The sequence below is a fragment of the Equus quagga genome, chromosome 19 (assembly GCF_021613505.1).
Source record: "Equus quagga isolate Etosha38 chromosome 19, UCLA_HA_Equagga_1.0, whole genome shotgun sequence".
NCBI classification, from domain to species: domain Eukaryota; kingdom Metazoa; phylum Chordata; class Mammalia; order Perissodactyla; family Equidae; genus Equus; species Equus quagga.
In genome coordinates, this window is record NC_060285.1 from 4,252,820 (window position 1) to 4,275,172 (window position 22,353).

Genomic DNA, 22,353 nt, shown 5'->3' on the forward strand with positions numbered 1-22,353 from the left:
TCCTCATCCATAACACAGGGACAGCAACGCCCGCCACCTCGTGTTTACAGGCAGGATTCGCGATGATGCCGCTCTCTGGCCCAGCACTGTGGGGCTCAGTGGATTGGCCTACCACTGATCCCCCCACCCCAAGGGGGCTTCAAGGACTTGTGAAAATCACTCTAGGCCCTGGTGCCTGGAGAAATCCCTTCCCAGCCTCTTACCTTACAACTGGCCAACTCGCCAGGGCCTGGGGCCTGCGTGGACACAGCTGAGGGCAGGCCGTGGGGCAGGAGGCTCTGAGCCCCCAGCAGGAACGCCAATGTTGGCCAGAACGCAGGGCCCAGACCCACGGCACGTAGACCCTCAGCGAACTCAGCCCTGCCTCATCTACACTTGTCTTCGTCACTAAAGTTGGTCCCTCTCAGAGGTCACATGTAGGAAAAACCCTCTCCGTGCCAATTGCTAATGAATTGTGCACAGAACATGCCCTTGATTTATGTGCGGAAATGCAGTGGGAAGAACCGAGACCCGCCCCTGGGTGATACCATGTCGGGCACCCAAGGCCTCGGAGGGACCAAAGACAGGTTGGGAGGGGTCAAAAGTAGGCCAGCGAGCCTGTGGGCGGCCATATACTCCATCTCCCTGAGTCTGCAAGACGCACAAACTAGGGGTGTGCCCCCATCTCCACTGCCTGACTTGGGCCAAAATGGCTCTAACAGAGATTTAGGGAGCCAGTGGCTACCACGGCAGCCCGCGTGATCAGGACGCAGGCGAGCTCGGATTCCCAAGGACACGGCATCTATGGCAGAGCTGCCAGGCCCAGGGAGGAGCCCAGGCCCCAGAGCCAAACAGACTGAACAGAACTTGCCGGGCTGTGCAGCCTTCAGGAACCTGGCCTTTCGGAGCCCCAGATTTGTATCTTAAAAAGGAACCATTTACATCCACCGTACAAAACAGACATCAGAGGAAATGAATGAAAGTGAAATTCCCAACAGCTTGGGCAGCACACACAGTAGGTCCTCACATCACGCAGCCGCCAACACCCTGCAAATTACCCAGTCAGTTCCAGAAGAGTAAGCCATTGCCACACACATCCGTGTGCACATCCACCTTGGGCTCTGCTCAGTCGGGGTCTGTCACAAACGATGTCAGTATCTGTGACGGCAAAGTAGTGGGCCCCTGGTTCTAGTCTGGCGACAAAACGGAGTCCTGTTTGCTCGAAAGATGTCACTTCCAGACATCAGACTCGGAACCTTGCACACGTGCACCCAGACTCAAGGATGAGCTCTGCCCCGAAGCAGCCGTGTTGCTGCCTCGATTCGCTACCCAATCTCAGAGCGCCCTCCACACCCCCAAGTTGCCCGTTCCTTTTGAATGACCAAAACGCACCCTGGTGATGGGGCCGTCACCCCCCGCCCCCCAAGACCCCCTTGCATCCTTTGTGAATGGCCCTTTTTGGGGAGAACCTGCCGTTGACAATTCGGGCGGGTCCGTTTCCCTGTGGCCGCGTGGTTACTTTTGTAATTTCAATGATTTTTCCCCCACTGCAAAAGGAACAGATGTTCATTAAACAAGATTTTGGAAAACCGAGAAAAGGAGCAGCAGCAGACGCTTCATGCCCCTCTGCGGAGCCCAGACCACGGCGCTCTCCCTCCCGCGAGGGGCTCACGTGTGCATCAACGCGAGCTGCCACCCCCTTCCATGGAGCACTTCCCACACGCTGATGAACCCTGGTGTGTCGTTCTGAACAGCCACGCAGCACCCCGTCAGGTAACCGCAGCATGACTACGGAACTCCAACATCCAGCCGGGAGAACGCCGGCTGCTTCCAGCCTCACCTTTGTACGAGGCGTCAGGATGAACGCCTCCGTCTTTATGCATAAGCCTTTCCCCGTCCCCCAGAAGGGGGTCCTGCCTCAAGGCCCAGGAGCGCTTTCGTACACCTGAGGCAGCCACTCCAAACCTGGTCCCTCAGAACCTTCCAGAGACCCATCACATGTCAGAGGTGGAGGTCAAACAGATTGTGGGGCAGGTGGGGAACTGAGGCTCTGAGCTGGGGAGGGACGGGCCTAAGATCCCGCATCAGGCCAACAGCAGAGCCTGGGATGGGACCAAGGCCCCTACCGGCTGGTCAGGGGGGTGATCTCCCCAAGGCACACTTTGTTTTTGCTTCTTTTTTTGTGAGGAAGATTGCCACTGAGCTAACATCTGTGCCAATCTTCCTCTATTTTATGTGGGATGCTGCCACAGCGTGGCTTCACGAGCAGTGCTATACCTGTGCCCGGGATCTGAACCTGCTAACCTGGGACCATGGAAGCAGAGGGAGCAAACCTAAGCACTCTGTCACCAGGCCGGCCCCCCAAGGCACACTTTTTAAAAGTCCTTAACAGAAGCTGCCCCAGACCCACCTCAGCTGGAAAAAGGTGCTGGACCCTCTGAAGGATCCTGGGTGCCAACACCTTGTTCGTCACAGACCCTCAAAGGTGAACGATGAGAAGACAAGGGGTGTGGTGGCTCCCAAGGATGGGCTAGGCAGGCCGAGGGCTGAGCTGGCAGAAACCAGCCACTGCCAGGGGAGGGGAGGTAAAAGGGCCCTGCAGTTTGTGAGGACCTTCTAGAAGAGGAGGACCCTGTGAGCTGCAAGGTGGCCACAGGACTGTTGGGGAAATCTGTGAATTGGAAATATCTGACCTAATTAACAGAACGTGCCCCTACCCACTGATGACAATCTGATGGGCCAGGGGATCACTACCTTTCCCACCAGTGATGCGAGAGGAAAGGCCCCCAGCTTCTCCGGTCGCCTCTAAAAGCCGGTCTCCCCGAGTGAAAATCCCCACAGCAGCAGCCGTGGTTTTCCTGTGGCCCGGGCTCACCCCGCAGTCCCCCTCTGTGCGCCACAGAGTTCAGGGCACGGGCCTGTCCGCTGGGCGCTATCGCAGCGTTTGTGATGAGGTGTGGTCCCACAAGCCCCTCGGGGTAGTCCTGGAAGGGACCGTAGCCGGTAGGGGTGGAAGATAAACTCCGCCCGCTTGTTTCCACGACTGTCTGGACCCACGAGATGCGGTGAGCGGGCAGCTTGGGCCACGGTGCTGAGCAGACAGGCGGTTCACAGCCTTCTCTTCTTCCATTTCTGCCACTGGATGCAGTTCTGTTCATTCATGAGATGTTCCCCGAGAGCCTGCCCCGTGCCAGGCTAGTGCTCGGCTCCAGGGTAGAGGAGATTTCAGCCGTCCTGCCCGAAGCACTTGGCCTCCCGGCGCAGAAACACACATGCACGGATCACCCAAGCTCGGGGCTACAGGCGCGTGGGGCAGGGAGGCCTTCCAGGAGGCGGTGATGCTACGCTGCAGTCTGGGGAGGTGGAGGATGGTGCTGTGGAGGGGGGCAGGGCAGTTGTCAGGGGCCTCTCAAGCCCCATGTAGGGGAGACTGGACTTCAGCTGGGAGGTGGATGGGAGGCCCTCAAGGTGGGAGATGGGGCAGAGGCCTGCACTGTGATCGCACATCCCTGGATAGGCGAGACGCAGGCACCATCGGGGGCCGGAGAAGAGATGTTGGGGACATGCTTAAAGGCGGCAGAGCTGGCAGGACTTGGGGATGGTCTGGGTGTGGCAGGGAGGGGAGTCAAGGATGACTCTGCAGGTCAGCAGCTGGGGGATCGTCCCCCAGGAATTATATGAGGGAGGGAGGGGACGGGTGTGGTCACAGCAGAGGAAAGCCCCTGGCGGGCCAGGCTGAAAATGGCGCACTGTCCAGGCAGCCCGCCTGGACCAGCAGTGACGGCCTCTCCTGCACCCTGGCCAATGTGCGTGAGGTATGTTCTCATCTGGTTACAGAGCACGCCCAGATCCTGAGCCAGAAAAACACACCTTCTTGCTTTTGTCCGACTCCACGGCCTTGGCTGCTCCCACTTCTGTGGCACTGACAGCGACGGCTGCCACTCCATCTGACCCGTCATTGTTCTAATGGGCTGCCTCAGGGGCCCTGCCCGCTGGAAGCCCCAAATGCAGCAGTGGGCAGAAGGAAGGCCCGAAGTTTGGGACCCTAGTCAGTCTGACTCCTCCGTTCAGATCTGTGTGAGGGGCTCAGCCTCCCAGGCCTCAGCTTTTCAGATGGTGGCACGTCAGGGATCCGTGAGGTTGCCCTGGAGAACAGACGTCAGGGCCTGGCACACAGAGGGGCTCTGTCCCCAGGGAACAGAGAGGAGCTTGGGTGCTGGGCGGCACCCGCCAGCCTTACTGCCTCCCCCACCAGCGGGTCTCCGGGGCACAGGGGACTGAGACAGGAGGGGGCGGCGAGACCAGAGGAGCCTGCCCGCCTGCCATAAATCAGCCCGCCAGGCTTTATAATTATCTGGGCACTTAAGCTCCTCTTTCTTCTCTTCCCCCTCCCCCTGGGGAAATTTCCTTCATTTCCTACATTATCCCTGTCTCCCCATATGTCTAAATCAGCCTCGGGCAGCGCCGCAGCCTGCTCCTCCGAGCTCACTCCCTGGCCTACTTTCACTGGGGGGCAGGCTGGGGTGCAGAGAGCCGGTGGCTACCAGGACGCCATCCTCCAAACCAAAGTTTCATTCCTGCCCAGGACAGAAAGCTGAAAATGCCACGGCACCCATCTCTTGAGCTGCAGTGATGACGTCCCCAGGGTCTGTCGGCTGCTTCTCCTGCCACCAGGCTCTGTCGGCAAACCCAGGTGTCCTCGGGTGGGAAGGTGGGCCTGCAGCTGAGTCCGGGATGGATTTGGTCCCTCGGTCCAGACCAGGATGAGGAAACACTGCTGTGCTGGCTACCCTGGGCCTCCCAGCAGCAGTTCCAGATCACCTTGAGAGATGTCAACTTGTCTCCACTTTCCCTGGGGCCATGCCCGGTGAGCGTCAGCCCCACCGAGGGTCTGCGGGACTGTGACATGTGAGGCCTCCTTCCCTCGTGATGAGGATGCCAGGGTGGGTGTGGTTCTGATGCCACCTCCATTTATCCAGCTATGACCCCAACTCTCACCTAAAGTCCACAGTCACCGTGGAGGTCAGTGTTACCATCCCCACTTTACAGATGAGGATGTTGAGGCCCAGGGAGGAAAGTAGTCTGCCCAAGCCACCCGGCAGGTCAGCCCGGCTGCCGCGAAGGCCTGCCGCCTCTGAGGCTCTGCTCCTCGTCTTTAAGCTGGAAAGTGTCCCCAGCACACACCGCAGGGCCCGGCCGAGGCCAGGCCCCGTGATACCAGGGATGTTTCATGCTCCCATGGGAGGAGCCAAACCATCCGTTCGGCAGGCTGGGCAACTTGGGGACTTGCTCGTCCCTGAGTCTCACCCATCATTCCTGTGAAAGTCCTCAGCTCCCCAGAGGTGGAGGGAGGGCAGCACCTCCTCCAGGGCGTCAGGCTGGGTCTAGGGGCCGCTGCCACGGAGCAGCCCCGGCTGAGCTTTCCAAAGTTAACTGAGCGCCTGCACCCTCCCGGCCCCCCCCCCCCCCCCCGCCCCCGGTCTCCCGGGGGACGAGCCAGCCGGGTTTTTTTAAAGCCGGATCTCATTTTCTGCCCGCATTTCTGACCTCCGGAAACCTCGGGTAGTTTTCCAGGCCCTCTGGATTCCGTCACAGGCACGCTCCAAGCCTCCGCTCTCTGCGTTCACAGCCAGGTCACTGGGCACCCAGCAGATGCTAAATGGAGGCCGGCGGGCACAGCTGCCCAGGCCTTCCCATGTCCGTGGGTTCTGCTGGCTCTTGGCCTCTCAAACAAGCATGTCCAGTCAAATTCCATGACTCCTTCCCGTCAAAAAAAAAGTCTCTCTTTGAAGACAAACAAAAATCCCAGAACTGAGAATCCACAAGAGCTGGCCTCCCTGTGGCTTCATTTTCTCTTTCTCTTTCTCGTTTGGCATTGCGAGAACCTGGAGAAACGGTTCAACCTTCTCATTTTACAGAAGGGTAAACTGAGGCCCAGAGAAAGGAAGAGGCCTATTTAAGGCTCTCCATTGAATCTATGGCCCAGCCAGGACAGGAGCCTGGGGCCTCTGACACGTCCAGCGCTTGATCCTCAGCAGCTACTGGTCCTGGGCGAGAAAGGACGTGGTCTGAGCCTGTGGTCTGCCAAGACCAAGAGCAGTCAGGGCCCTGGGCAGGACCCCAGCAACGGGGAAATGCAAGCCCCGCACTCCACCAATGGATGTCAGCCAGGGCAGCCGGGCCCAGACCGCTGGGTCCCCTGGCACGGAGGTGGGTGCTCTGTAAATGTGGGAAGAAACCCCTGGGGAGAAGCCTTGAACTTCAGGGGCAGGGCTCAAGGAAAGCAGGCTGGCTCTAATGGAAACCAGTCAGCGGGCCAAATGCAGCGGGAGGGCCCCCCCACGGTTTCCATGGGGACGGAGCCCAGGAGGCGGAGCTCTGGAGTGGCTGCGGCAGCAGATGTGGCCTGTGCAGGGCTGGCGTGGGGCGGCGGGAGGGGCGGCGCTCCGCCTGGGCCTGGCAGCAGGGCCCTGGGACGTGGCAGGCCCGGGGCTGGACGCGGGAAGGAGCCTGGGGCTGCAGGTCTGCCACCTCCAGGAGGCTGCCCGGATTCCCCAGGGGCTCAGACCTGTGCTGGATGCTCCAGGCTACCTTTCTGCTCCCCACCCGGCTGGGCCCAGCCCCCGCCCAGCACCGATTCTGCCTGGGTCTAGGCCTCCTTGAGGGCACCACTTTCGCCGAGTGAGGCCCCCCTGCCTGTGAGTAGGGGACAGACCCACAGTCATGGATTTATCCCTCTAGCCCAGGACCCAGCGCTCAAGAAAGTCTGCTCGATCCAGTCGCTGGATGGTGCTGCTGGTCCCCTCCTGTACCCCGAAACAGGGCCGGCCCATGGCAGGCTCCCCACTCTCTCTGGGAGGTGCCCTGGAGAATCAGGGGAGCACTGAGCAGCTCCGAGGCGCCTGGGTACCTCTGCTCTGCCTGCTCGGAGGGAGCCCTCTCACACTGAGACCCTAGCCTCAGAGTGGCCCCAGCAGGTGCCGCTGACCCCCGCTCCCCGGCGCTCCACAGACCCCTGAGACAGGGCGCGGGCGTCTCCACGGGAGAGGGATCAGCGTCTGTCAGGTGCTGAATGGTGTCTGCAATGAGCCCCAACACGAAGAACATGCCAAAAACCGAGGGACTGTCGTCTACACCGCAGGCTCCCAGCACAACAGCAGGGTCCAGATTTGGGCCAGAGCAGAAAGGGCCATTTTGAGAATGCTCAAGTCCACAAAATGGTCTCGCCTGTTTCGGGTTTTTACAGCATCTCCCAAAGGTATTTATTCCCGGTACTTGAGTGATAAACTCTGCAGAGCTTCCAAGATCCCCTGGGCCCACGAACTCGTACATCTTCCCCCTTCTGGGCCACAGGAACACTGAGAGCAAGGGCCCCACGGCTCCCTCCTTCCCATTGCCTTGTCCTTGCTGCGACACTGCGCACTGTCCGCGGCCCGGCCAGCACTCTGAGCCACAAAGGGCCTGGAGCCCTTACCCAGCAGGGCTCTTGGGGACTTCATCGGCCCAACCAACAGGCCCTGGATCCTGGGGTAACCGCAACCCAGCCAGAGACAAGTCTTGAGGACCTCTAGAACCAGCACGATGCATGGCCCCTGGGGCAGAAGAACTCCAGAGCAAAGGACAGGCCCCCACTGCTGGTGCTTGGGAGAACCCACCGAGGTCAGCATCCACGAGAGATTGAAAATACACAGGGATCCTGGGCTGGGCTGTTCCCACCCAGCCCGGGGAGACCATGGGTCCTGCTGTCAGAGACCTCGGTTTGGGAGGCGGGATCTGTCACTCGCTAGCTGTGTGACTCTGGGAACGTTCCTCAGTCTCTCTGAGCCTCGGTTTTCTCACACAGAAAACTGTTAACACCCACCTTCCATGCAGGCAGGGACCGTGGCCGGCCTGTTTATGCCACGTTCAGTTGGCACACACTGGCTCTGACTGAATGCTGAAATGAAATGCAATTGGGCAAATTCAACTTAAAAATGAATGTTTAAAAAAATGGATTAAGGTACCCAGCCCTGGGCTTGGCGCTTAGTAGGTCAACAAAGTGCAGATCATCCAATCCCAAGGAGCTAGGCCTGTTGGCAGCATGCGACACGTGCTGGCCCTCTCTTGGGGGAACTGAGTGTGGCCCCCAACTCTCTCCACTGGGTCAAGGCAGGGGATTTCTGCCACTCTGGGCCCCCAGTCAGTCTTGTTCTCCCCTCTCCTGGCAGCTGGATGCTGACCCTGGTGGCCGCACCTTTCCCGCAGGGCATGCGCCCAGGCTGTGGGCCGTGGTGGCCTGCCACGCTGCCTGGCCCAGAAGAGCACACCTGGAGGCTGCCTCTGTGAGCCGCCCACCAGTGCTGGTCGCACAGGCCTGGCAGCCAGGGGATGAGTTGTTTGAGTGTGGCTCACTTGAGAGGCAGAGCACAGCCCTGGTGAGGGAGCACCCAGGATTGAAGCCTGAGACCCTCGCGGCCCACTCATTGTCAGAGGCTGAGAGCCTGCCCAAGTGCTGGCGTCCGGCGACTTCCTATTTGCATTCACGACAAAGGCTCTGGCTGGAGGACACCACCTCCACCCCGTGGAGGCCCCTTGGAGCTGCAGCGGCCGCTGAAGCCCTCCACTGCCAGTCACATGCGCCCGTGCCCGGCTGACGGGCTCCCCTGGACCTCACGCCCAGGCTCAGGTGGGGACTCCTCGACCCCCAGAGTCGAAAGCAGCAGCACAACCAGGAGGGTGCGGGCGGGAAGGGCGGGAACTCGGCGCCTGCAGGATCCCTCCGCCCACGCCAGCCGGAAGTGCGGGCACACCCACTGCAGGAATCCTGGGGCAGGGCTGGACTCCCAGGAAACTGGGCCAGAGGTTCCTGCGCATACCACATGCCGGAGCCGTCAGGCCCCCCAGCCCCCACCGGCTGCTCCCTTCTAGGAGTTTGCAGGCCAGGCCTCGACCTCCCATCTGGCCCCTGCAAAGCTCAGAAGCCAAGAGTCACAGGGACCAGAGACGGGGACCCTTTTCCCCGTGGTCAATGCCGGGTGACATCACCACATCTAATTCCAGGAGAAGCCCATGGGTAGGATTTATCTCCTCCCTTTATAGATGGGGAAACTGAGGCTGGGATGGGCAGGCAGCTCACTTGAGAGCCCAGGCCTCCAGTCTTCCTACGAGGCCAAAGAGAGGGAGAAAACCAACCAACCACAGACCTCTCGACAGGCCGCTACTGTCCCTGAGTCTGATGCTGTCACTCCCGTTTTAAAGACAACAAAACGAGGCCTCGTGGTAAGAATCACTCTTACCAAGGCCTTTTCCCCAAAGCTGCATTAGGCTGCCTCATCAAATCCCCCCTAGTTCTTGCCATGTTCCTGGTGGGGAAACAGGGCCGCTAAACCTCCCCCGTGTGGCGGCTCAGCGCCCCAAGCCCTGGCACGCAGGTGCACGCGTGCACACACGTGCACACACGCACACACTTGCAGACCTGCCTGGGAAAACCAGCCCTGCTGGCCGCTTCTTGGAGGAGGGCTGACCGGCCCACCCCAGGGCCTTCTGGCCACTCCCCTCCCTCGGCCCACCTTCCCGGATCCTGTTCTGGGCCCGCCTGCGCCGCCATTTCCTCTCCGGGGCCTGGAGACTCACTTCCATTCCTCCCAGTCTGCAAATGGCCGTTCTCGGAACTGCCTGTCCCGCCGAGGAGACGGCGCCATGCCCGGCCAGGGCCCGGAGCACAGCCAGACCAGCCAAGGGGCCTTCCTTCGCCTACCAGGAGCCTGGCACCCGGGCAGCCTATCCATCCACCACCTGCTTTGGCAGGCCAAGGGCTGGGGAGAAGGGCCCATCACAGTGGGACAGCGGAGCGCCCAGTCCAGACGTCCCCAAGAGTGGTCCAGAGGCGTAGGGCGCCCACTGAGAAACCACGAAGAGGGCCTGCCCCAAGCAGACATGGTGCCGCCAAACACCAGTCCACCTCTGGAAACCACCAATGAACCAGGGAAAACACAGGACACCTGTGTGTCCACGCTCACGTTACGTGCACACGCCGCAATGCACAGACACAGGCACGCCATCCACAACCAGCTGCCATGTGGACATCTATGTCCACACTGACCAGTTAATGCTGGGTGGACACGGGCTTTGGAGAACAGCAGGCCTGGGTTCGAACCCTGGGCCCACTCCCATCCGCTGGCTGAACCTGGGGAACTCCCTCCCTCAGCCTCGGAGGCACGGTGCCCCCCTGGGAGGAATGCAGGTGAGGGTAACCGCTGAGACTCAGAAATAAACCAAGGATTAATGGCATTTATGGGGTGCTCTCTCTGAACTAGGTGTTGTGCTAAACACTTTCCCTGTGTTACTACAAGGCAGGGACACTTACTGTCCCCATCTTACAGATGAGGAAACTAAGGCACAGAGAGGTGAAATGAGTCGCCCTTGATCAACACCGCCAGGAAATAAAACAACTCAATTTGAAGCCCAGCCTCAGTCCTTCTCCACTCTGCTTTTCCAAATGTGAAAGCGGCCCTGGACCCAGGGAGAGCACAGGTACCACCATCACCATCATCGATGAGGGCCGTGACGCTGAGACTCCGACTCGTACAGCCTGGGGCTGCTTCGTTTTGCCTGATCTTTGAGCCCCAGACCAGTGCCAAACTCACAGGGCTGCTAACAAACACAGTTCTGGTGCTGAGACAGGAATCAACAGGATAAAAGACCAACACCGGAAAGGATGAAATGGTTAAAAAAAATCCAAGAGCAGAGCCACTAGAGAAAGTGGCTTCCAAATGGCTTTGGGAAATTTCATTGACTTTTCACTTTTCCTATTACTCCTAACCTCTCCGCTGACAGGTACATTCCTGAAAATGCATAAGCCACGATAAAGCACTTCCATTAACAAATGGAAGGGGGGCAGGGAGCCTGCAGGATGCAGTAGAGGGAAGCCCCCTGCCCTGTTTCAGCTCCACAAACACCGGGGTCGCTACTCCGGCCACAAGGCGGGAAGGCAGCCCCACGGACTGAGAATGGCCCAGCCTGAACCCAGAATTCGGAAACGCAAAAGGAAACACTTAAAAACAACGAGGGGGGAGAAAGAACCCTCAGAACCAATTCTATCATAACGTGAGCAAATTCTCAAAATAAACAGTTATCATCATTTGCAAATTATCATGGCTGTAAAACCACCCCACTCTCACGTGTGCCGATAGGGACCAATAAATCCTGCACTTTATCTCGGGGAGATAATTTTTTTATAAGTTTATAGCTACTCTTTGTAGTGTACCTGTTGAATTTTTTTTTATTGAAATGTGCCTTTAGACCACGCAAAATATTTATGATCTGATTTTTCATAAACGTCTCAAAATAATTTTATGTCAGTCTATAAACAATAGCCAGAGATTTAACGTCTTTCCTACAGGGATTATGAAAAAGACTAAAATTCTAAGTCCCACAACCCACAATTTTGAATTTAAATCTGGTGTGACACTGTTGGTGCTGCAAAACAAGATAAAAAAGTGACTAATTAAAACATTTAAGGTCCTTTGACATTGGGCATTTGGAGTCTTAAAAGGAGAAGAGGAAGACCAAAAACGTAAATTAAAATTTAATTGAAGGTGATGGTTGCTCCTCTACCGAAGTTTTCAGGGGATGAGAAGATCATTTAATAAGGCTGTTTTTACACACAAATGCAACTTGTTTATTTTGACCTCAGTTCTTCGAAATTGTCGACTCCACAATTGAAATATGCTGTGTGTTCCAACAAGGACCCGGCAGTCGTAATGACAGACCAGCCCATCTGTGCTGCGAGAATGTATAATTTCAGTCTATAGTGGAATTTATATAGAAGCGACAAGATGAAAACTGCGATGCGTGGTACTTTCTTAAAAAAAAAAAAATACTGCTGAGAAGTACCGGGTGCCATGGAGAATGCTGATATTTTGCCCGATTTAAAAAAAAAAAGATTCTATGGAATTTTACTGATTTGGGGGAGGTACAGTGTTATCACCCAAGTCAAAAAACTGATCTGATAATTGATCACATATAACCACCCCAGCTACATAAGGTGTGCGCTAGGTGTGTTATGCATATACATTGAAACCATCAGCTGAACATAATCTCGCTGGAAAATACTAATTTAGAATGAAAACGCTCATCTATGGAAATTAATTGATTTTATGCTACTTGCCCCTACCTTGTCCAAGAAGGAGATGAATTAATGCTCAGGAAATTTGACTATCTATCATTCCAGGATTTAGGATTAAAGGCCTGTTCACCTACATTAATTATATCAAAAAATAAAATTAAAAACGATGAAGAGCGGGCAGCTATTAAAAGTAGAAATTCTTTAAAAATGACTAACCTTCTTCTCCCCCGTCTCTCTCTCCTCTTGACTCTTTTGCTTTTAGAATTTATTACACTCTGTTTCCCTCTATTACTTTTATTTTGTCCCCAGTGTTTTATTTGGTGCTTGCTAAATATTTGGGTGGAACGATCCTCCAGCTTGCACAGCAGAATGTGGCTGTCATAATCATGAAAATGTTTTAATTATCTCTGCTATATGCGCCTGACTCTGCAGCCCCCAATCCTCCCGTACCCACTGCTGTCTTATCTAAGAACAAAAGCAACCACCGATATTCCTCGTGCGAGCCGAGCTCAGTTTCAATATTTGGTGGTGTCTGCTCCAGCTGCCTGCTCAGGCCGGCACATACAGGGTCCAAACGCCTCTGAATTAGGAAAACAAAGATGTATTTACGTGGGAATGTTCCTCTTAGTTGCAATTTAGAACTTTCTGGACCTGTTTTTCCATTTTCCATAAATCAAGATCCCGGCTCCCCTGTAAGGTGGGGAAACCAGGCCGCGACTGTGGGCGCTTTTGTCAGCCTGCCAGAGGACGAGGTGAGCTCGGGTCTGAACTCTGCAGAGCCCACCTTTCAAATGAAAAGGTCCAGCAGGTCTGAAGGGAACACAGAAACGTGGGCAGCCGCGGAGCCCAGCTCCCGGATAGCCGCAGGAGCGTGGCCCGGGGACACAAAGGTCTTCGAGGGACTCCCACCCCCACTTGCCATGGTTCAGGCCCTGGATGGTCGGGTATCTCGGCCCACAGCTCTGTAGATGGGAAACCAGGACGGCATCAGGGCACAGGCAGGCCCTGGACCACTCAGAGCCCCCCAAGGGTCTGTCTGGTGGACGTGCCCACGTGTGCTCCACGCGCCATCCGTGGACAGGGCTGTTATGAGCCGGGCACTGCACTGTTAGGTGGAATCCCCAGGCTTAAATAAGTGCTTAAAAAACAGAGCCCAAGACAACCTAAAAGATATTCCCCACACTGAGCTGAGAGCCAAAAAGAGCTTTTTTTTTCCAAGAAATAACATAAAACGAAAGGGAGAAAAAACAGGACCCCAAAACTGTGGACACAGCAGCAGTAAAGATGCCGGACAAAACAAAAGGGCCTCAGTTTCTCAATGCGGAGTCTACCCTCCCGTGTGCCAGCCCAGCCCTGCCTGACGAGGAGTTTGCTGGGAGGAGCGTGGACGCTTCTGGTGTTTTTCCCCTTTGCCACTCCTGGCACTGCCAAAAATTAAAATAACAACAACAACAACAATAATAATAATGAGACCCCCCCCCAACAACAAGCCGATATAACTGAGCACGAAAGAGTAGGCCGTGCCTATTAATACCTCCTGAAACATTCGTTCAAATTATAATTGAACACGCAGCTACTGTGAAATAACAAACATTCATTTTTATTGTGATTTCTAAAGGCTGCAGCTTTGGATCTTAAAAATAAATGGGCTTGGCTTCTGCATTTTCCCTGCAGTTTTTGGAAGGGCTCACTTCACTGAGGATATGGGGGGGAGGGGGTCTGAAATAGAATTTTGAATTTCGGATAACCAATTAGAGAGAAGGAAACGTAACAGGCATCAGCACAAGATGGCAGAGCCCTCGGCTTGTCTCCAGCTAGAGAGAAGGGAAGAGGGGGACTCACCCAAGGCGCAGGAGGACGAGGGGCGTTCTCAAAAGCAAGGAGGCGAAGATGGTGTCCCCTTGCCCGCCGGTCACAGAGGCAGGCAGAGGAGGACAGGTCCTGCCGGCCAGCAGGCTGTCTCCAGGTGCCAGCCCCCGACCGACAGGCCCTCAGGCCTCCTGGTCTCTGGCCACCGTCGTCCATCGGTCCCTTGGTCCTAGCCGGTGCGGCCTGGGCCTCGGCCACCACGGCACCCGGGGGCAGGGCTGCCAGGAGCCAAGTGGCGCTGGGGGAGGCCCTGCTGCCAGCCCAGGAGGACGAGGAAAATGCTACTTTTGTCTCCTGCTCTCATCTGGCACTGGCTGCCCGGGGAGGGGGGGCCAGAGGCGGCCGCTGCGGCTCGGCCCCGCCCACCGGGAATTTTTGAAAGATGCTCATGGGTGCCGGGAGGATGGCAGACGTGGCAGAGGCGGGTGGGCCGGACCCCCAAACCCACCAGCAGGAAGGGGGGGCTGGCCAGGCGGGAGAGGGAGGAGGAAGCAGGAGCGTCTGGCCACTCAGCGGCCGGCCCGAGGGGGACGCCGGGAGCCGGCTGGCCCAAGCCCGGCCCAGGCGCCAGCCCTCCCCGTGGACGGGTGGCGCGGCCCCGGGCGCCATGTTGCGGGCAGGCGGCCTGGCCGGCTGCTCCGGGAGTCCAGGCGGCCTGGGCTCACTCCTGGGATAGAGGCCGCATTGTTCCCACGCCGGGCCCTGCAGAGGAGCAGGCGGCGGCCGGCACCCCAGCTGTGCTCCCCGGGCCAGGCCGAGAGCCCTCACCCCAACAGCTCCCTGGCCGGCCCTTGGAGGGAGCCCATTCTAGCCAAGGCCCTGGGAGGCTGTTCGGTTGCAGCTGAGGCCGTGGTCACAGGTTTGAATCTGGCCTTGTGCCCAACTGGCCACCTAACCCAGGGCAAGCCACGCTGCCTCTCCCAGCCTCAGTTTCCCCATCTGTAAAAAGAATAGGGATAATGGCTCCTGCCACTCAGGGCTGCTTTGATGACAAAACTGCAAGCGGAGTGCTGAGCATGGCACGTGGTACGTCATCGGCACTCAGGACACAGCCACCATGCAGACAGGGGCCAAAAGGTGGCCAGGCAGTCACGAGGGGTCCAGAGTCCAGGCACGTCACCATATCCCTCTCAGACCACCACAAATCCTTCAGTTTCACCAAAGCCAATCCTTACCACCAAGGGGAGAGGTGACCCATGCCCACGCTCGGCCCTCTGACCCGGGTCAGTGGGCTTGGTTTAAATGTGGGCACTTTCATTCGGAGATTTGGCAGACTCAGCTGCCCTCTCCTGCGGGCAGCAGGCCAGGTCTGCGTGGCCAACCTGTTTGCCCAAGTCTCTCCTCCAGCCTTTTTATGCGGCCAGGAGCTGAGGCAACGACCGCCAGGCTATCCCTGTGCAGGGTGAGCCGCGAGGCTGCAAGTGTGGGAAGGGGCTCCCAGGCAGGCAGGGCCAGCTCCGTGCTGAACGAGAGGGGACAGCACGAGTGACCGAGTGACCGTGGCTGGTCCGCTGTGTAAGTTTACACCCCAGCTCCGGGCCTTTCTGTTGGTAACGACTGGAGGTAAGGGGCGGCCTGGACACCTCGGCATCTGGGGATGGGAGTTCCCCAGCGGCCTCGAGTACATTTTATTTTAATATTGCTTTATGCCTGCTCAGAGACTGTCATGCCCAAAGCGAAAGGAGGGGGGGACCGAGTGAATGAGGAGGAAGCAGCCAGGAGGAGCCCTCTGGTCCTCGGGCTCTGGTCTTATGCACAAGGCCACGTGACCAGTCGCCAGCTGATGCCAGAGACAAAGCAGGTAGGATTCCGATGCCATGCGCCCGACCAGGAACGCTGGGAATTCCATTCCAGAAAGGGCTTGGCACGGCTGCCAGCAGCCTGGCCCCGGGAGGACAGGGTCCCCCCATACTCCACGAGGGAAGCCCCTGAAAACTGGGTGGCCATTTTGGGGCCGGCCCTGACAGGAGAGAGAAGGCACAACCTGGGTTACGGCTGCAGGAGGAGGTGGGCACTCCCCACCCCAACACACACACAGTATCGCCACGACCAGGAGTGGCCGCTGCTGTGCCCAGCTGGCCACCTAGGAGATAATGGCCTCCACCCCGAGGCCTGCGGGCCAGCGTGAAGCTCAGGACACAACATATCAGCCAGGGCGGCAGGGCAGCCAGGCCCGAATCAGGCTGGAACTGCATGCCATGAGGTTTGGCAGCGTCCCCACTGTGCTGGGGCCAGAATCCCCATCCACAAACCCTTCTCCAGGCAGATTGGGGAGGGCTCCACAGGCGACATCCACGGACCCTGACATGCTCAGGACACACGTGTGACCCTGCAGGCCAGAACCTGTACTTCAGGCACCTGCTCTGAGCCTGGGCAGGTCTGGCGATGGGATGTGCAAGCCACACGCCATTCGCCCAGCAACTTTCCCTGTTAAACACATGGAAGACTGAAGCCCCCCCCCACCATCATTTTATTATAATTTAAAATGTAATTATAAAAGGCTGATTTGAATGTAAATATCGCTCTTCAACACATGAAAGGCAAATCTAGATTTAAGAGCCCCAAATCAGCAGGTAAATATTTCAGCTAGAGGCTCTTTCTGCCATCGGAAAGCCAAGACGTAAAGGAAGGCATTTCACAGAAAAACCCAGCCCCGGCACTGGAAACCAAAGGCATCAGGGATGACGTTCTTGTTTTAATCTTGAGAGAAAATTCTATTACTCCCTTAAAAAAAAAAAATTGGCGTTTTACTTTGGACATCCCATGCACAGCACACATTTTCCTAACCACAACCACCAGTCTCATTTGACGACAATCAGCGTGGCCTCCGCTGGTCACATCTCCACTCCGAAAATCTCTCAGCCACTAACTGAGCAGCGGCCCCCACCGGCTGTCGAGACGCTCCGTTCATCCATCCACGCGGGTTTCTGAGCCCTCCCGAAAGGCAGGGCTCCCGGACCCCGACTCAAACAAGCTTCCCACCCAAAATTTCACAAGAAGACCGGGCAGCATTTTACTTTGAACCCTTCCTCCCCAAAAGTGAATAAAAGCCTGTGTGTTAGGGTTTTTCTGACCCAGGTCACGAAATTTCAGTCTTTTCCACTCCCATTTTTACAATTCTACTCATGGCCTCAGAGGCTCTGTTGTGGTCACCCCCGAAAGAGAGCTCTCGTCATAGCATTTTTGGGGGCAGGTTAACGCAGAAGGTGAAAAAGACCACAGTCAACAGCTTCCAGGATTAAAAAATAAATATAGGTGACAGCAGCTTTAAAAAACAAAACCTCCTTTTTGAAGCCAAATATATTATTTGCCAACAAAGTCTTTGGGTTAGGGGACGCATGGAAGGGAGGGCCCCCCACACCCTGATCGGGGCGACTCCTTCTGTCCTCCATCCGCTTTGTAGGGGCATCCAGACTGAGGACCCCCTAATTTGGCCAGGGTCCTGGGCCAACTGTCCCAGGCCTTCCCATTGTGCCCCAAACGCTGGGAAGACCCGCTCCCTGACACTCTCCTCACAAGCCCCAGCCCCATCAATTCCTCCCCGGGTCCCTAACATGAGCCTCGCTTCCCAGGGCGCCTTCCCGGCTACACTGAGGCTGTGAATTTAGCAGGAACCGAGTCCAGCTGCTCCAGCACCATCCCGGCAGCCGCGAAGGCAAGAGGGAGGTGGCTCATGGGTAGGCCTCAGTGAAATTCTGCTCATTCTATTAATTCAGAAAACATCCATCCAAGAGTTACAAACATACCATCTCCAGCTGGGGACAGTGTTTGAGGGTCTGTGTGTGGCTCTGCCAAGTCAGGCCAGACTCCAATAACCTGCAGGCCGCTCCTGAGTTCATCACAGAACGGGATTTGGGGAGGAGTAAAGGACACCGGAGAACCACAAATATTGTCCCAAATCGCACTCGGCGGGCTCCCCCCAACCCTCAGGGACAGACCCTTCCTCTTCCAGTCCTGTTTTTCTCACTTGCACTCTGCCACCCCCCAGCAGACAAAGGCCAACAGGGCCTGGCCCGAGGGAGCCATCCAGCCCAAGAGCCAAAACCCAGCTATCTTTCCGGGGCTGCGAATGTGCCCCTGAGGGTCCTTCAAAAGAAATCACAGAAGAAAAAAGAAACTTGTGGAAGTTTAAATTCCACTTGATAAAGAAAGCCAGCCGTTCCCACTGAAGTTTCCCAAGAACCACGGGTGGGGACTTTCTTTCTTCCTTTTCTGTAAATCTCATCCCTGAGTTCTCAGGGCCCACAACACCCAGACACTCGAGCTCCGCTGTCCCAGCCAACGGGACACTGGTTGGCCCTGAAAATAAATATTTCATATAAAAGGTCCATTGTCTTCACTCGGAGACAATTGTTACTTTTTCTCCCTCCTCGGCCGCATAACATCAGAAAAGCATGGCTGATGCCATTTATGGTTCTTTCTTGTTCCAACAAGATGTTTTGAGAAAGGGCCATCTTGCTGGGTCTTCCTGAACGATCAGCTAAGAGATAAAATTCTCCCAAAGCCAGCATTTTGGTAAACGTAGGCTTGTATCAGGCTAAGGAACAATTAGCCCATCAGAGTGGTGAAACCCTCCCACGGAACTGCCACCCATGTCGCCAGCAAGGATGCTGGTGGCTGGCATGGCCCCTCCGGACCTCGCAGTCAGGATGTCTTGCCCTCATCTTTAGGGGTCAGACCCCCGGGGCCAGCACCAAGGTGAGCTCTTCAAGTGCCATTCTCGCGAAGGGCATCAGGGGACCTCTTGGGAGGACTCCAGGGGCCTGGTCCCATCCAGTGTACCCAGTGCTTCCAGGCCAAGTCCGCCTGACAAGGAAAGCCCCCTCTGCAGGCTCCTGACAGTCTACCTTGAAGAAAATATCCTCAAGGTGCACTTGCACTACCACCTGGCGGGGGGAGGGGGAGGAAACTTCCAGGTGTCTTTTCTGGTGCAACCAAAACTGGGCTTTCTGTTCCCTAGAAACTCAAAAATATAGTAACTAGCAATAAAAATGGCGATTACCATTTACAACAATAACAAGCAGCAGCAGCCATTTACCGCGTCCCTGCCACGTGCCAGGAACTGTGCTTTGTGGAAATAATGTCGTCTGAACCCTCCCAACGACCCTCCTGCTCCTGAGCTCAGGGTACAGGCCCAGGAAGGTGATGTGACTTGTCCAGGGTCACACGGTGAGCCAGGGGCAGGGGCTGGACCGCAGCTGCCTGGATGTGAGCTGGGACACTCCAGCTTAATGGGACTTCTGCACGAGTATTCTCCCTTCTCCCCAAATATGCAAATACACCCTTCCAAGCCCAACAACCACCACCAAGCCTGGTGGTTTTAAGATGGTTTCCTGCCTGGAATGGAAGGGCCTCAGTGGGAGCGCACATCGGTGCCTCGCAAGGGATTTCCCTGAGTACAAGAGAGCACCCATCCAGGCAAGGTGCCCATCAGGGCGGACAAAGTCCCTGGTCCCTCCCTCGGCCCCACGGGCTGTCTTCCAGTCAGGCCCAGTGCACGCCAGGGCAGGACAGGCCCCAGCACCCTGCTGAGGATGGGAGCAAGTGAGACTGGTTCATAGAGAGTTGGCCCCAGTCAGGTGCAAAGCACACGGACCAAAAGTCACCCCAGTGGAAAGCTTCCTGCTGTTTCCACTGAGCAGAGTGCTGTCCGCACCAGTTCAGGCAGCATGCTCCGGGACCCGCCAGAGTGGAGGCCTCACCACCACACACTGCCCATGCTGAGCAGCCAGCCCCTGCCAGCAGCTGGAGCCCCCTCACTCAGGAAGTTCTCGGGCCTCGTAGTGGCCAGAGGCCGGGCATGGCGAAGTGCAGGCGAGGGGCCATCCTGGGGCTGGCCCTAGTTTAAAACAAAAACACAAATATTAGGGCCATCCTCTCACCAGCCCGCCACAATCCACGAGACCCTGTCCCCCTGCTTAGCACATTCCTTCTATTAAATCCAGAAGTGATAAAAACAGGCAGGCATTAGTTTCGTTTTCAGAACCTTGTCTCTTGTGCCAGAGTCCTCAAAAATGAACTCTGCCTGGATGAGACAGCCCCACACAGTAAGAAGCCCCTGGTGGGACCCGAGGCTCCACGGGAACTGGGCTGGATCTAAGGAACAAGGACAAAGGCAGGACAGAGCCGCGGTGGTGCTGAGGCAAGGTTTCTGTCCGTGGGGCAGCCCCACTGTTTGCTGTAGGATCTCAACCCTGTCACACTCCATGTGCCAGGGGCACACTTTGTGGCAGAAGAGGGGTCTTGGGAGCTGACGAATACGAACCCCCTGCTAAGTGGCCCTGGGAGTCTTCCTTAGGCCCATGGAAAAGAAGCGATGGACGCTCCTTGTGCTGGGGTCTGTTTTAAGCTTGGGCATGCCCAACAGCCTCAGCAGAATGCCACGCCATTCCCATCCATCTAGCCGTATGTTACAGGTCGTCTGTGGACCCGGGAAAACGTCTCCACGTTTTGCAGGCGAGGTCCCGATGGAAATTGACCTCCTTACGATTATTAACCCTGTCACTACCAACGCCACACCAAGCAGTGGCTCCCGGCCGGAGCGGCATGCCTTCGGCAGCTGCACCCTCATTTCCAAGATCACCCCCAAATGGCCCACCTCAGCTTTCACGTCTGCTAACGGCCTCTGATAAATTCATAAATAAAAATTCACAAAGGCGGGGGGCCAGAACGGAAGACGGGGGTAAAAGCCAGGGCACTTGCGCAAACTTTCAGCCTCTGGGCCAGGGTGGGCCAGACCTTACTGAAACGGTGCCCTCGGTCCTCTGGGCTCTTCCCTCGGATCTGGGGAACCAGGCAGCCGGAGGAGAGGGAGGCGCCAGGCAGGCCTGGGCCACTCAGGCCTCTGTCCACGTTCCCGGAAACATGGCCTCCAAGAGCCAGCTCACAACTCTGGGGTGTTATGGGAGAAAGCCCTCCCTCTATTTTTTTGTGGTCAAAGCCCCCAGCAGGGTTGCCCAAACCACATCAATAAGGTGGGGGAGTGCGGAGGGGAAATCGCACCTGCGATACGATCATATTAAAAAGCGGGCTTAATCCCCCACAGTTATGGGTTTCATTTTAACAGGAGAGGGACCTGCAAGTTCAAACATGCATTTAAAAATCCCCAATAACTGGAACCAACAAAGTAAAATAAAATGAGGACAGTGCTGGCCTGCAGAGACTGCCGTGGCCTCAGAAACTCAACTTTGAAGAAATTAATTTCGGCATTACCTTAAAACCCTGTAATTACGGCAAACGCGCATTCCTTCACCCCTGCCTCGCTCCCCACAAACTCCCCAGGGCCGCTGGCCAGGCCTGTGTGTGAGCCACCTATAAAGGGGGATTTATTACGAAAAGTTATGAGTTGTTTTTCGTTTTATGCCACCATAAACAACAGCTTCCACACAAGGGCCTTTCACTCCAGTGGCCCCATCGCTGCCAAGGCTTGACCGAGGACCCCCCGGAATCAGCTCTCCATAAATGCCGGACCAGCAGAAAAAAATAAGAAGTAGCAAAGATTTAGGAAGTGAGTGAAAGACTTCAATTTTTCGACAAAGAATTGTAGCTTCCAAACAAGCCTGCAAACACATCTAACCTGAAAACAGACGTTTTCTCTTCTCGTTCTATTCTGTTTTGGATGCCTGCTAACGCTATTTTACGGGTTCAACAAAATTCTCTCTGGCAAACGGCCCGCACACCTGAGATGAGCGGCTGTATTTCACAAATTCCAAGTTCCAGAATCTTAACGACGGTGGTGGAGTTCTTGAAAGCTGGTGCGGCTTCGGGTTCCAGAGCGACCTCGTCCGTGTGTCCCCTCGTCGGTGGAAGGCCTGCCCTACAGAGGAGCTCTTCTTAGAAATCCCTTCATTAATATTTAAATAGCCACTAAGTAGCGAAAGTGAGAAATGCACTTACCGTTCTCAGGAGTCGCCTTGAACCCGATCGCGACCCGGGGCGCGCAGGTCGACAGCCGTGCCCTTGCCGGAGGAACGCGCTCGGAAGCAGCCGGCGCTAGGCTGCCGTGCCCGCGGCTGCAAAGGCCCTGGGTCATCGGTCTGAGTCCTGGGTTCCAAATGCTTCCCTCCTTCAGGCGCCGAAACGGCAGAGAGCAGAGCGATGCCATCTCCCGCAACTCTCCGCAGCGGGGACGGCTCCGGGGCAGCGCCGGCGAAGCGCACGGCCAGGCCCCACTTCCCCGGTCCCGCATCGCGCTGCTCCTCTTTCTCCCGGCTCCGGCTTTCCTGGATTGAACGACCGGACCTCAACGAAGAGTGGCCCGCAGTACCTGGTCTCCGTGTCTGCGACCAGCGCCGCGAGGACCTTTGTCCCGGACGAAAACGAAAGCGCGCCTGGCGGGGGACGCCCACGCCCTGCCGCGGAGGTCCGGGCCGGCGCGCCCTGCGACTTTCTCCAAGTTC

The 22,353-nt window shown here is 56.6% G+C and overlaps 1 protein-coding gene across 6 annotated transcripts in view; it reads right to left on the reverse strand.

Annotated features, from left to right (window-relative positions):
* Positions 1 to 22,353, reverse strand: part of LOC124230372 (uncharacterized) — a 70,003-nt gene that overhangs the window by 18,967 nt on the left and 28,683 nt on the right. For 2 of the 6 annotated variants that reach the window (XR_006886147.1, XM_046646369.1), the window contains exons 1-2: positions 21,851 to 22,347; positions 21,634 to 21,770 (exon numbers count right to left, since the gene is read on the reverse strand). The exons of 2 other annotated variants lie outside the window; for them this stretch is intronic. Coding sequence is in view for 2 of the 4 variants with exons in the window: in XM_046646369.1 (XP_046502325.1) it covers positions 21,634 to 21,770; positions 21,851 to 22,142 (429 nt within the window). In the remaining 2 variants the exon portion in view is untranslated. Of the gene's footprint in view, positions 1 to 13,927; positions 14,254 to 21,633; positions 21,771 to 21,850; positions 22,348 to 22,353 lie in introns of those variants that run through there. 2 more of the 6 variants (XM_046646366.1, XM_046646370.1) reach the window with 2 other exon arrangements.